This window comes from Peromyscus maniculatus, chromosome 3, assembly GCF_049852395.1.
Source record: "Peromyscus maniculatus bairdii isolate BWxNUB_F1_BW_parent chromosome 3, HU_Pman_BW_mat_3.1, whole genome shotgun sequence".
NCBI classification, from domain to species: Eukaryota; Metazoa; Chordata; class Mammalia; order Rodentia; family Cricetidae; genus Peromyscus; species Peromyscus maniculatus.
This window is the reverse complement of record NC_134854.1, coordinates 93520256-93535660: the sequence shown is the minus strand read 5'-3', so window position 1 is coordinate 93535660 and position 15405 is coordinate 93520256. Positions and strand designations below refer to the sequence as shown.

The 15405-nt window shown below is 42.7% G+C and overlaps 1 protein-coding gene across 3 annotated transcripts in view; it reads right to left on the bottom strand.

The window, feature by feature from the left end:
• Positions 1 to 7663, bottom strand: part of Chmp3 (charged multivesicular body protein 3) — a 33183-nt gene extending 25520 nt beyond the window's left edge. Inside the window, exon 1 of one of the 3 annotated variants that reach the window (XM_006991003.4) lies at positions 7472 to 7663. In XM_006991003.4, coding sequence (XP_006991065.1) covers positions 7472 to 7516 — 45 coding nt within the window. In that variant the 5' untranslated portion in view covers positions 7517 to 7663. Of the gene's footprint in view, positions 1 to 6143; positions 7163 to 7471 lie in introns of those variants that run through there. The other 2 variants (XM_076566911.1, XM_042273446.2) reach the window with 2 other exon arrangements.
• Between the last annotated feature and the right edge of the window lie 7742 nt (positions 7664 to 15405).

Genomic DNA, 15405 nt, shown 5'->3' with positions numbered 1-15405 from the left:
CACAATTTAAAAATTATTAATCAGGTTAGGTTTATGTACATTTTAAGTGAAATTCATATTATACGCAATTAATCATATTCAAGTATATAACTGGTGGTGAAAGTTAGTGCAACTTGCCGTCAACCCCTAAATCTTTTCATCACTTTGGAACACGTACGTACCTTAAATAACCCCTTATCTCCCCATTCACCAATTCCTTGGCAACCAATAATTTGCTTTCTGTTTTTACAGAATTGGTTATTCTGAATATTTCACATAAAAGTACTCATACAATGTGTGACCTCTGGTTCCAGATCTTTCATTTCATTTCAAGGTTCACCCATGTTGTGGCATATATGCGTATGTCAATCTTTTTTTTTGTTTGTTTGTTTTGTTTTTTTTTTTGTTTTTCGAGACAGGGTTTCTCTGTGTAGCTTTGCGCCTTTCCTGGAACTCACTTGGTAGCCCAGGCTGGCCTCGAACTCACAGAGATCCGCCTGCCTCTGCCTCCCGAGTGCTGGGATTAAAGGCGTGCGCCACCACCGCCCGACTGCGTATGTCAATCTTTTTTACGTCTCACTTTCATCCCATTTTATGTACCCACTACACCCTTGTCTCTTCCCTCTTCATCTGCTGATGACCATCTGAATTTGCTGTTACCTTTGGCTATTGTGAATATTTGTGTATAAATAAAAAATACCAATTTAACTGGACTGAGGCAGCCCAATGACACTTAGCATTTTACATGTATCCAGATGATTTTTATTCTTTTAGGGTTAAGAAACATAGCCCAAGACCAGGAGCTCAGTAAAATGTATCAAACAAGTCTCATGACTGTACAGATACAGCAGAAAAATCTCAAAACAGATAAAAAGAAATTCAACAAATATTTACTTGGTTTCAACAGTATTTTTTTTTTTTCAAGACAGGGTTTCTCTGTGTAGCTTTGCGCCTTTCCTGGAGCTCACTTGGTAGCCCAGGCTGGCCTCGAACGCACAGAGATCCGCCTGCCTCCGCCTCCCGAGTGCTGGGATTAAAGGCGTGCGCCACCAACGCCCGGCTTCAACAGTATTTTATTAACAAATCAAAAGTATTTAAATAAGTAAAAGAGAACATAAGGAATGCAGCAATAAATTTTTTAAAATCAACTGGTAAGTTAAACTGTGCTGTGAAAACCATAAGGAACCTACAGAAAGTTTCAGGCCATCAAGGTAAGTGCTTTATTCACATTCATTCACTAAGTCTATTACATCCCAGATACAAACTAGGCGAAGGGAACTGAAACCTGCAAGAAGACATCGCCGACAACCAGTGCTGAGTCAAACGGCACACAGAAACCAACTGTCCAAATTCCGGTTCCACCAAGTTAACTCTGGTGGATTGAAAACACAAATGTGAGTGCTGGAAAGACGGCTCAGTGGTTAAGAGCACCAGCTGCTCTTCCAGAGGACCTGAGTTCAATTCCCATGTGACATCCATCTCACAACCACCTGTAATGGGATCCGATGCCCACTGCATACATGCAGACACAGAGCCCTCATAAAATAAACACATCTTTAAAGAAGAAAGAAAGGAAACACAAATATGAAATGAAAAGTTGTTACAGCAGACATAATTAGAGGCTGGAGATGCAGCTCAGTGGTAGAAGTCTTGCCTACTACACACCATGAAGCCCTCTCTTCAAGTCCCAGGTCTACAGGAGGAGGAAAATACATTCATGATGTCAAGTTAGAGAAGGATTCCTCAAAACACAAGAAACGGGGCTGGAGAGTTGGTCTAGTACTTAGGACCCTAGGATTCCCAGCACCCATGTAACTCCCTCCAGCTCTAGGAGATCTAATGAATGCATCAGGCACCTGACTCACATGTATTCACCCACAGCCACACCCCACACACAACTAACTTAAAAGTAAAATAAATCCTTAAAATTAAGTTTTAAAAGACACAGGCAATAATCAGAAAGGGAAAGGGCTGACATTTTTATTTAAACCGAAAATACAAATTTTATTTTGCTAAGTCTATAAATTAAAGAAAATTATCACAAATGGGAAGATACTTATAAACATATAAAAAATAAATAAAAACCATTAATTTAACTATCGAAAAAATTAGATATATTTATATGTATGGGTGTTTTGCCTATATGTCTGTGTACCACATGTATCCCTGGTTACCAAGGAGTTCAGACAGGGAATCAGATCCCCTGGACCCGGAGTTAGGGATGGTTGTGAGCTACCATGTAAGGAGTGGGAACTGAACAAAGATACATATACACATGCGTGTGTGTGTGTGTGTGTGTGTGTGTGTGTGTGTGTGTGTGTACTTCAATATAATTTTATTTTATTTTCCTTTTATTAAAAAGTTTTTTTCTTCAAAAATATATGCTAATTACAATTTCCCCTCCCTCTACTCTTGACAGTTCCTCTCCACCTCCTCTCCCACCTGAATTCACTGCTTTCTGTCTCTCATTAGAAAAGAATGGGCATCTAAGAGATTTCCTTCCGCCTCCTGTTTCACGGGGTTCCCTGAGCTTTGAGGGGAGGTATTTGATGGAAACATCCCTGTAGCAAGCTTTCTTATCAGACTTTCTTGGACCGCCAACCCACAAATAACTACATGGAGACTTTTTATTAATTATAAAAGCTTGGCCATTAGCTTAGGCTGGTCCCACTAGCTCTTATAACTCAAATTAACCTGTTTCTATTAATTTATGTTCTGCCACATGGCTCAGTTACCTCTGCTCTGTACCGTATGTCCGACTTCTTCAGAGTCTCACTGGCATCACCACATGCCTAGATTTCTCCTTCTACTTTCTCTCTGCCCAGAAGTCCAACCTATACCTCCTGCCCACCTATTGGCCATTCAGCTTTTTATTACACCAATCACAGCAATACATTTTCATACAGTATACAAACAAGCCCCAATAAAGAACTTTCATCCAAGATATATGAAGGTCTCCTACACATAAACTTCTTTTAAAAACTCAATTCTGAACATTATGTGTGAGGATTTGCAAGATAATTTAAGTCTCTGAATGTGACCTTATCTTCTTCCAGAGAAAACTTATATTTGTTTCTGCCAAATATCTAACTTGGGTGGGCTGGCAACTGGTTCTCAATTAATCTGCTGAGGACAGTGACTGTCTGCAATCAGCATCAGTATTTGTGAATGCCAGTCTGTCTCCAGGCACTGCTACTCCTGAGGTCTACTTTTCAGAGTTATATGCCAGGAACCTTTACCCTGGGTCCATCACAAAATCCAGTTATGGTGCTCTTTTAGCCACAGGGTCTGTCAACAGGCCTGCTCAGATTTTCAGTTTCTTGGCCAATGCACCAAGCACTAGTGAGCTCCTGTAACTGAGCATCCCAGTTCTTGGGGTCTTGACTATGCACCCCACTGCCTTGGCAGCTTGACGGTGGCTTCAAATAACTGTACTTTTTGTTTACCTCGGCTATTTTTGGCAAAGGGTTGTTGGTTTAATATAATTAATAATCACTATCACAATTATTAATTTAGCACACCTACCCATGTTTCATAAAAAGGCCTAGAACTGAAGACATTCCAGTAGCAAGAAACAGCACATGCACCCACACTTTGGGTTCTAAACAGCACTGCCATTATAAGAGAAATGGTGGATTTGGAGTTCCAGGATGGAAACATACAAATCACACCAAGATATATGTGTGTGTGTGTGTGTGTGTGTGTGTGTGTGTGTGTGTGTGTGTGTGTGTATTACTAGAAAGCAAGGAAGCACTCAAAGACCATTATGTTAAAAGGAGACAGAAACTGTTTAGCCCATTGACCAAATTTGTATTTCAGCATCACACAAAATAATGGTGAAAAGTGACTGTGACATACAACACATATTAAAATCTACTAGGCTAGCCAGGTGGTGGTGGTGGCGGTGGCGGCGGCGCACGCCTTTAATCCCAGCACTTGGGAGGCAGAGGCAGGCAGATCTCTGTGAGTTCAAGGCCAGCCTGGGCTACCAAGTGAGTTCCAGGAAAGGCACAAAGCTACACAGAGAAACCCTGTCTCGAAAAAGCAAAAAAAAAAAAAAAAAAAAAAAAAAAATCTACTAGGCTAAAATGAGAATGGAGAGAAAAAGTATTTCACATCTCTGGAAAACATTCTAAATATTAGTGAGCAAAGAGAAAGCAATTGGGCACGCACTTCTCTTGCCTTTTTAACACCAAGTATATGTCCAGGTAAGCAAACCTGCCTAACTACCAAAAGGAAGATCGTTACTGAAGACTGTCGCTAACAACTCAGTAAGGAGTGATAAAACTATAAAAGAAATCATCAATCAGAAAACCATTCAAAGCCGGTTGATTCAGAAAAGAGGTAAAAATAGCTGCTAAGGCATTTAAGAGAAAATGCCTTAGCCAATGCATGTAACACCAAGGTAGCACCCCTCGTATTACATTCTAGTGCTAAGAGGAAAGTTCCTTAGACTAATCAAATTGAGTTTATTAGAGCAAAGCAAAACAAAACCTAGTCACATATCAGGCAACTCCCAGAACCAGAGCAAGTTCTGAGAAATCCAACCAACAATACAAGATGGCATTTAGAGAAAAATGGAGGGAGCCAGAAAGCAAGACAAGTACTAAAGCCTCGTCAACTGTTACTGCTTTGCTAATTAACTGGCTGCAGCATTTCTTACAACTAATCAGACCGTGATTAAATTATATTGGTTTGGTAGACTCTAATGGGTCCAATTCGGATGCTCAATCCAAGTCCACAGCCTCCCACAAACTTTTATTGAATAGCAACAAAAGGAAAACGATAACATAGGTTATCTGGCTGACATGACCTGAGGCAGGTGGCCAAAGTTACTAGCAGCCAAGCACAGTGGTACACACCTGCAATACCAGTATTTAGAAGGATCCCTAGCCTGGGTTACATGATGTCTTAGTTTGGATTTCTATTACTGTGATAAACATCATGACCAAAAGCAACTTGGGGAGGAACGGGTACATTTCAGCTTACAGTTGTAGTGCATCACGAGGAAAAGTCAAGGAACCTGAAGGAAGGAACTTAAAACAGAGGCCATGGAGGACCATCCAGGACCACCTCCCTATGGGTGGTACAGCCCAGAGAGCTAGGCCCTCCCACATCCATCATTAATCAAGACAATACCACACTTGCCTATAGGCAATTCCCCAATTGCAATTCCCCCCAACCAAATATGTCTTAAGTTTGTGTGAAGTTGACAAAAACCATCCAGAGCACACAGTACGACCCTGTTTACAAACCAATCAAGTGAGACTATTCATCATATGCCTTCTGGTGTAATATGCTACAAATAGTAAATGAGTCTTTTCTATCATATACTTATAAAACTTGTGTTTACAACATGGAATTCAAATCTTTTCATCTTCCCCACCTTTGAAGTCTTTTATACAAATGTTTCAACCCCACACAGACCAGGTAAAATCTTTGTTTACACAAAGGCCTCCTGCTGCGTTCCAGGAATTAGATGGAGCAGGGACCCCTTTCCCCTTCTTCCTTCATTTCCTGTAAGGCAATTCTTTCCGGTCTAGCCAACTGCCTAAGACTGTGAAGTCAGCCCCCAGCCAGTGTGGAAAAAGACACAGTGATCACTTGAGTTACAATAAAAACAGAGCACTTCTCGTCTCTGTGGGTTCCATCCTCCGAGCACACCTTCTGAATAAGAATGAGGTTTGCCTTGTCCAGACACAGCAAACTTCAGCTGAAGTGGTGGTCTCTTTGGTTTCCACCCCGAACTTATTTTTAACATCATTTAGTATGAAGTTCACAGCTTCCTTGGGAGGCATTCTTGCTAAAATTGTTTAACTTGGATCTCATCAAGTTTACATCCAACTTCCATTTCATAAAAAAAGACAGAAAAAAGCTAAGCATGAGACACAGACCATGCAAAATGAAGACCAGCCAACTCTATGGCCTTTATATTTACAATGTTCTTTTTTAATTCAGGGATTAAATTTTTAAAAAATGCATGGTACTATCTCAGGAACTCTACAACACCCAGACTTTTCCCTAAAATCTTTGCTTTCTGAGTAATTGCCCAGTCTGGCCTCAAACTCTTGCCTTCAGGAATATTCCATCCCCAGCCACCCAAGCAGCTGAACTATGAGCATGCCCCACTGCGCCTCTGAAAACCTTTTATTAAGAGCATTCACCTGTTACATTTTTCTCAGTGGTATCAAATTGAATTGGTGGAGCTTAAATTAGATTGAGCACTCAGTTTCACTTTAGAACATTATGTAGCTGCCTACTTTGCAGAATTTGTAAATTGAGTCTACTCTTCTTGAGTATACAAATTACTAGGGTGTGGACTTAGCTTTGTCATCCATTAACTGAGACAGAGTCTAAAGAAAACAGTATCATGACTATTTAAATTTATGCCTGATGTGCATTACTTATATAACATTTTCGTTATTTTAAATGATAAATGCAATTGCTAAGAACGCGATATCAGTCTCTGTTCCAGTAGAGTAACATCTAAGAAACAGAACGCGCACCAGAAAAATGGCAGAGTTGATGAATGAGACTTCCGTAACTGAAGAGGTAAAGTCAACTACTGAAGGATGTGAGGGACAACTTTTGAGTGCTGTAGAAACTATGCTTCTCAAACATCAGGGCATATACTAACCATTGGGGGTAGTCAGAATTCAAAATCTGATTCAGTAGGTCTGTAATGGGACCCCACAAGTCTAATATGCTCGGGTGCTGCTATTGCTCTTGCTGGTGTATGAGTAACAAGGCTGGGTATGTAAAGAACGCGCCTTCACTATCACTACTAGCTCAAACTTTACATCTTTTAATGGTCAGTTACTACAGCAGCACTATTTGACAGGCTCGGACAAGTTTCTCGAGGTCACGGAGCCAAGAGGTCTGAAAGCAGGACTCAAACATAGGCTGAGTCTCAGAATAACTCAATGTAGAGGCAGACCCAAGAGTTCTGAGCAGGTCCAGAACTATTTTCGGCATCATTCTTATGGGTAGTAGGGTCCTGGCAGAACTACTGCGCCTCTGGAACAGACAGAAGTCGCTCTTCCCTGTACCTAAAGGCGAACGAGGAACCTACACTGCAGGCGCCTGCACTTTCGGGGGGTTCCTGACCCGGTTCAACGTACACAGCCTTCCGGTCTGGGGCAGGTCCTCCGGGTGGTCCCAGCCCGGTGGACGGGGGCGGGGCCTGTGCGTGAGAAAGGTTCCGGGCGGCCCGTACCACCGCGCACAGGGGGGAGTGGTTTCCCGGGGCCCGGCTGCGTCTCGCCTCGGCGCCGGGGGGGCGAGGCCGAGGCGTTCCGAAACTGGCCCTTCGCACCCTGGTCGGGCGCCGAGCAGCGAACGCGCGCTCTTCCTCCCAGCCCGCTCCTAAACTCTTCCCTCGGCCCCTCGACCGAGTGGAAGGCCCCGGAAATAGGGGCCAGCCTGAGAGCGCGGCCGCCCCGTCCCCAGCTCCGCTGCCCAGCGCGCAGGCTCCCCGGTCGTCCGCCCTTACCAGCTCTTTGGGAGGCTTCTCCTGGGTTTTTCCAAACAGCCCCATGACGAACTGGACTCCCCTCGCCCTTCCCGACTTTCCGCTCCCTGCGCCCAGGCAGGTCACGGGCAGCCGCCTGGGCGGGGCCGCGAGGAAGGGAATCCAGACGCCCGGAGAAGGGCGCGGCGGCAGCTGGGGTAGTACGCACGCGCGCTGCGCAGGCGCAGGAGTTGAGTTGGGTGGGGTTTACAATCCGGTGACGCCATTGCGCAAGTTAAGGGCGCCTAAGTGAAGTATAGAAGTGATTGTATTTATTGACTGCGTTCAAAACCTGTGAGTTATCCTAGAAATCTGTCTCTCAACGCTGTCACGCACATGTACAACCACTTCCCAGATGTTTGTGAGTAGCTACCCAGCTCAAAAGCTTGACCTGTCATCTTCTTTCCCCTTTTTGGAAGTCTCAAAAGTTCTAACTTTTCATCGAGTCAAAACTTCAGCCCTCCCATTGCATCCCAACTCTGGAAGCGTTTCTTCAGGCTGCCACCATTTCCAGATCTGTAGCAGTGATCTATGCGGAAACCCGAGAACAGGAGACAGATTTAAGAGGTTGTAACATTTGTTTCACTGCTAAGATTGACGTGAAGTGTTAAATGTAGGTGTCTGAGCTGAAGCTAACTTCTGAAGAAGGGATGACAAAAGACTTCCATTCTGCACCTATCAAAGAAATGGATTCATAGAGAAGGAACTGCAGGGGAACCTGGGACCACTAGAAGAGCAGGAAGTGCTCTTAAATGCTCAGCCACTTCTCCAGCATCATCCTACCTTTTTAAAATAGGGAACTCTTTAAAACCCTGTTTTATGCACTGAAACCTTAATGATAAAAATAAATAAATAAAACTAAGTAACTATTCTCTAACAGAACAGGGACAGCCTGGGGCTCTGGTCTGTTTCTTCCGGGAAGGGACCAGTTAGTGTATCTTACAGGTATGTCTTCATATGTTCTAGCTTTTGTACCATATCTTTCCATAAACTGTAATACAGCCACTGGCAGGGTGGGGAGGGAGTCAGACACCTCCGGTCTTGACCAGACTATTGATATGTCCATTTTTCTTCGCAACTTCATTTTTTAAAATTTATTGTTTGAGAATTTCATACATGAATGTAATGTTTTGTTCAGATTGATTCCCCCAACTCCTTCCTTGGCCTTTTGTTTCCTAATTTCTTTTAAAATAAAAAGGTTTATGGATCCACTTTCACTCAAAGAGTCACCTGGATGGGCACAAGATATCAAAGAAAAGTCCTCTGCACCTACCTGAGCTACCTCTTTAAGTGGTGTTGAGTTCTCTCTTTGGGTGATGTTGAGTTCTCTCTAAGCCTGGACCTTCCTTGTTTTTTGTCAGTGGTCCATTTGTTTATTCTGCACTGCTTGGATATTTCGTTTTCAGAGCATGCAGAGCTTTGTTTATTTTTGTTTGCTTTCAGAGCATTGGTTTATTTGCTAGCAATTGAGCCGCGCCGCCCCCCCCTACTCCTCCAACAACAAATTGTAGTTGCTTATTGCAAACTTGCCTTTTTTAATTTAGAGAGTCTATCAGAGCCTGATCACAAAGATACTGACGATAAGGGGTACTTGTTCTCTTGCCCAACAAGGGTGTCGGAAGCCTCTCTCCAGCACATGCAGTAGCCTCAAAGAGAAGCCCAAGACAACAGACCCAACTCTGGTCAAAAGGAACCATATTGGCTCAACTGGGCAGACACATGGGCAATGACCAGTGTCTTCAGCCCTGCTATGTCCCAATAAATTTACACAATAAGTCTGAGACAGTGTGCAGAAGAACTGACCTTGGGGTGAAACCCACCTGAGCTATTCTCATACTCTGTACAGAAATCTGATTCAAAACACAAATCTGTCCAACTAGCATAAAGGATTATAATTTTCAGGAAAGAAAAAATACACTAAAATGAGAAACAGAAGTTAAGGGGAAAAAAAGAAAATATTTGGTAAAAGCTGCCATTTGGCACATCAGGAGGCTTATGTTTAATTATTACATTAATTTAAAGCAATTATTTTAACAATTGTGAAATGGGGGAACATGTGATAGTCTCTCCTGATTCCTTTTCACTGTAAACTAGAAGCCCTAGGCAATAGAACTAAATACAAACAGACAGCCTACACCAAAGTTTAAAAGCTTCTAAGAAAGGAAACGATGAGATGCTAACTAATAAGAGATTCACAGTAGAGATTTGGAAAGCTGTCAGAATTGAACAGACCGTAAAGGACAAGAAGTTAATGAGGAAAAAATTTAGACAATGTGTTAAAATTCTTAACCTTTTACTACTTTCATAATTTTTTCATTATTCAGTATAGTTGGAATGTTTTAAGTCTAGTTTCTAAATTAGCAAAACTCTATTTTAAATCTTGCCCCCTGTCTTAGGGTTTCTGTTGCTATGAAGAGACACCATGACCATGGCAACTCTCATAAAGGAAAACATTTAATTGGGACAACTTGCTTACAGTTCAGAGGTTTAGTCCATTATCATCATGGCGGGAAGCAAGGCAGTGGTGCAGGCAGATGTGGTACGGGAGCTGAGAGTCCTTCCATCTTGCTAGGCAGGCAACAGGAATGGTTGGTGTCACACTGAGCAAAGCTTGAGCAAAAGACCTCAAAGCCCACCCCCACAGTGACACACTTCCTCCAACAAGGCCACACTTCCTAATAATGCCACTCCCTATGAGATTATTGGGGCCTATTACATTTAAACTACCATACCCCCCAAATTCTGCTTAGTACCTCCATTTAGTGGGAGGGTGGAAGGTGTTCATGTATATGTACATGTGTGCATGCATGTGTGTGTGTTTATGGGATATCTCTTCACTTTGTTGTTTTCTTTTTTGGGTAGAAGCTCTTTCCATTGTCTGCAATTCATTTGTCAACATTTATTATTATTATTATTATTACTATTATTGTTTTGTTTTTCAAGACAGAGTTTCTCTGTGTAGTTTTGGAACCTGTCCTAGATCTCCCTCTGTAGACCAGGCTGGCCTCGAACTCACAGAGATCCACCTGCCTCTGCCTCCTGAGTGCTGGGATTAAAGGTGTGCACCACCACTGCCTGGCTCATTTGTCAACATTTATATTGTTCTGCATCTCCTTTAATTTTTTACATAAATTTTCATCAATGTCAATATTTATAGCTTTACAATTCTATAGAAAAATATATAATAATTTAATTATTTGCCTGCTGAATGACATTTTTATTTTTACCTTACTAAATGCTGTTCAAAACGTAGGCACAGCTGAAATTTTAAGATATACTACCTTTTCTTCCAGGGATTCAACATAGTATCCCATTACAGATTCATTTGGACATGGAGAAGGCCTGAACATAAGCATTATACTATTTGGAATTTATACAAATAATGCTTGGAATGCATTCTCCCCTGAATCTTTGCAAACAGTGAATAGAATTGACTGTTGATCTGGGGCTGGAGAGATGGCTCAGCAGTTCAGAGCACTGGCTACTCTTCCAGAGGACCCAGGTTCAATTCCCAGCACCCACATGGTGGCTCACAACCATCTGACATTCCAGTCCCAGAGGATCCAGTGCCCTGGTCTCCAGGGTGCCAGCCATGCACATGGTGCATAGACACAGATGTAAGCAAAATATCCATTCACATAAAAATAAAGCCTCAAAAACTATTTCAATGTTTGCTAATCTGTGAACGTTAATACTATTTTGTGTACCTTTACATTTTAAATTAGTATGTATGTGTTCATGTTTCAAAATGATGGGTGTAGCAGGATTCTTAAATGTTCTTATTAATAAAATCAAACCCGAGGCCAGTTATTGGGGTCCATGCTGGTAAGATCAGAGAGACAGAACAAGCCACAGCTATCTCACCTAGCCGGATCCTCAGCTGGTCTTGTCTCCTCAGACTGGAGGCCTCTGAGTCCTCATCCGGAATGGGTCTCAGCTGAATTACTGCTCAAAAGCCTGAAGCTTAACCAGCTAAATGCTTAACCAGCCAAATGCCTCTAGTTTCTGGTCCTCACGCCTTATATTTCTGCTTTCTACCACCACTCCTTGGGATTAAAGGCTGGCTTTCTGGGATTAAAGGTGTGTGTCACCATGCTTGGCTATTTCCAATGTGGCCTTGAACTCACAGAGATCCAGAGGGATTTCTATCTCTGGAATGCTAGGATTAAAGGTGTGAGTGCCACCATTTTCTAGCCTTTGTATCTAGTGGCTGTCTGTTCTCTGACCCCAGATAAATTTATTAGAGTACACAATATTTTGGGGAACACAATACCACCACAGATGGGTGTCATTATGATGCTCCCATATGACAGAACTCTGGTGATTGTTTGTGATCTAACAAATACAGCTTGCCTAAACATCAGAGTGTGGCACTAAGCCACTAGTTAGCCATAGAGGTCAGATAGTGGTGGCACACTTGGGATCCCAGCACTTGGGAGGCAGAGGCAGATGGATTTCTGTGAGTTCAAGGCCACCTTGGGCACACAAGATTGATCCAGTCTAAAAGAGAAATAGAGGCCAGGCAGTGGTAGCACATACCTTTAATCCCAGCACTTGGGATCTCATGCCTTTGCTCCCAGTACTTGGGAGGCACACACGTCTTTAATCCCAGCACTAGGGAGGTTGAGACAGGAAGTAATGTGGCTGGGCAGAGAAAAGGAGTGTAAGGTGAAAGGAGATTGGAGCTTTTGGATGAGGAGTTGGTGAGATGAGAGGTGGCCGTGGCTTGTTTCTTTGTCTCTCTGATCTTTCAACATTTACTCCGATATCTGGCTCTGGGTTTTTATTAAGACCAATTAGAATTCGTGCTACACTGAACTATGTGAGTTGTTCCTATTCACCCCATTACTCTTTCTTATCTTTTCTCTCTCTCCAGTGGTTCCCTTCCTATCCCTAAATAGTTTCACACAAAAGTGGTTTCATGACATGCACAGACATGAACTAGATTCTACACGTGAGAGAAAATGTGATACATGTGTCAAGTCTGTATTTGTTTGCTTAAGACGAGGTTCTCCAGTTCTATACATTTTCCCAGCAAATGACTTAATTTTGCTTTTCTTTATAGCCTGGGTAAAACTATATTGAGCATCTATGACACATTTTCTTTGTCTGCTGGTGTTGGTGGACATCTAGACTGACTCTGTAAAGCAGCTGTTTAAATAGTGCCACAATAAATAGAGGCATGCAAGTATCTCTGTGGTAGGCTTAGACAGCTCTGCATATGGATCTAAAGAAGTGACTGGATCTATGGAACTTTTGTTTGTTTTCTGGGGTTCCTCAATACTGATTTCAGTAGTGGATACTGTTTTATTCCCACCGAAGCTGTACTCACTCCCCCACGGCATCCATGACAGTGTGTGTTTGTTTTCTGGATGAAGGCCTTCCCAGCGGAGTGAGGTGGACACTCACTGTAGCTTTCATTTGCAATTCATTAATGTCCAAGGATGTTGACATTTTTCTCCTGTGTGTGAACTCTGTGTTCAGTTCATTTGCCTGTTTGTTGATTGGGGGTGGGGGTGGTGCTTTTCTCCCCTTGGTTTGGCCTGTGTGTTTAGTTTTTTTTAATTCTTGTTTTTGTTTGTTGAGATAGAGTCTCACTATATAACCCTGACTGGCCTGGAATTCACTATATGGACCAGGCTGGCCTCAAAACTCATGGAGGTTTGCCTACCTCTGCCTCCCCATTGCTTAGATTAAAGGCTGGTGTCACCATGCCTGAACTGATTTTTTGAGTTCTTTATATATTCTTATGTAGAAATGGCAAAGATTTTTCTCCATTGTATATATAGGCTGTTTCTTCAGTCTTAGTTGTACAAAAGCTTTTTCATTTCCTGTAATTTCATTTTTGTCAATTATTGTAATTATTTCCTGTGTGGTTAGAGTCCTTTCCAGAAACACTTTGCCTATTCCCATGTTTTAAAGTTTTTTCTGTATTTTCTTCTGGAAAGTTCAAAATTTCAAGTCTTATAATAAGGTTCTTGATGCATTTTGGATTTAATTTTGTTCAAGGCAAGATATAGGGATCTAGTTTTATTTTTCTGCATATGGCGATCCAGTTTCTCAGCACTATTTGTTGGTAAGAGGTGGACTTTTACTGAAGTGTGCTTTGGGCACCAGGTAACTGCAGCTGTGTGAGTAGGCTTCCTTCTGGGTCCTCCACTGTCGCCGGTTGCTCTGTACAGCGCAAGGCCATTTTTATTCCTATGCGTCTGTAATGTGATTGGGAACCCTCCTCTAGCTTTGCTCTTTTCACTCCAAATAGCCTTGACTAATTCTGTGTCCAAACGATGTTGTACAACAGCTTCCTTTTATTGAAACATTCCATCCTGCAGGGAAGCGCCTTTGACATGAAGGTAAACAACTCAAAATAGCTCCAGGAAGTCCCTGAAACTGACCGGATTCATTAAGCCCCCACCCTGCCGGAGAAAGCAGTAAAAGCTGCTAAGAAGACCCTCAGACAAGCCAAGCTGTAAAGCTGTAAAGAAAACTGGCTGTAAAGAAAACTGGCAGACCAGACCAGCTGCCTGCAAGAGGTGTAGTCCAACTCAGGCATCTGGGAAGGACACTCTCCAACCTGTTGAACAGGCTGTGCTCCAGGTTCCCAGCTGTGTGAGCTGTCACCAGTCCTTGGGGGAGGGGCTTGGTAATGCAGCTGTCTTTTGAGTCATTTCTGAAGTGGACCCCCCCACACAGCAGGGCTTCCTCCTGGACCCCAGATTAGGCACAAATCACACCCAAACACCTGTTTTCACAGAGAGAGCCTTTATTAAGCTAGGAAGAAAAGTTAAAGTGACTGCTTTCTGACTCAGGCAGAAAAACAGCAGCGAATGACGTTGCATGTGTGATTGTCAGAGGAGAAGAAGGGGAGGTCTGTGTTAGGATAGGCTGGGATGCTGTGGAAAAGGAGATGGGGATGAGGGAGAGGGGGAAGGGGACAGGGAAATGGGGCAGGGGTGTTTGCCCCAGAGGACAAAGGACTGCCTCTGGATAGAGAGGAGACAAGTGGCCCATAGGCAAATGGTGATTTAATGAGGTAAAGGGGGAAACCTCGTGTTAGGAAGAGGCATTTCATTTTAAATTGGGCATGCTAATTAGGTAAACCAAAAGGGGTTTTTGATAGCTGAACTTTGGTAGTCAGCCTCCAGAGAAGGAAGTGGCCAAATAAGGGAACAGACCTCAGTGGCTAGCTTTAGGAATGTAATCTAACAGTTTTTTAGCAAGGCAGAGGGAATGGGGAGAAGGGCAAGGCCTGCCAGAGCCACATGCTCAAGTGGGCTAGTGTCCCTTCAATTTCTGTTCCTATAAGTAACCCCTCACCCATGTTATTGTAAGTAACCCCAGTAAAACTCCGGTTCACTAATTTAGACTTTGATGGTATTGATACTTTGGACTGTTGCAGGCTTCCTGTCTGGGGTGGGTAGGCATGAGTGTTTTATCTCCCCAGGGTAAGTTTTGTCATACAACATGAGTTTTTAGGGTTGTTTTTCCTAGTTCTGTGAACAGTGTCACTGTAATTTTGATAGGAGTTGGACTGATCATTTGAAGTAACAGACATTTTCACAATATTAATTCTGTGGGCTCATGAGCATAAAGCTTTTTCCATCTTTGGTCTGTCCTTCGATTTCCTTCAGGGTTTTAAAATTTTTGTTGCAGAGGTCTTTAATTTTCTTGGATAGTGTTTTAGTTATTGTTCTAATGTTATGATGAGACATCATGACCAAGGCAACTTCTAGAAGACAGCATTTAATTAGGGGCCTATTTACAGTTTCAGAGGGTTAGTCCATAGCCATCACAGTAGGGAGCATGGAGGCACATAGACAGGTATGGTGCTGGAGTGGTAACTGAGAGCTCACATCTTATCTGCAAGTTGTAGGCAGAGAACAACTAGACTGGGTCTACTATGAACTTTTGAAACC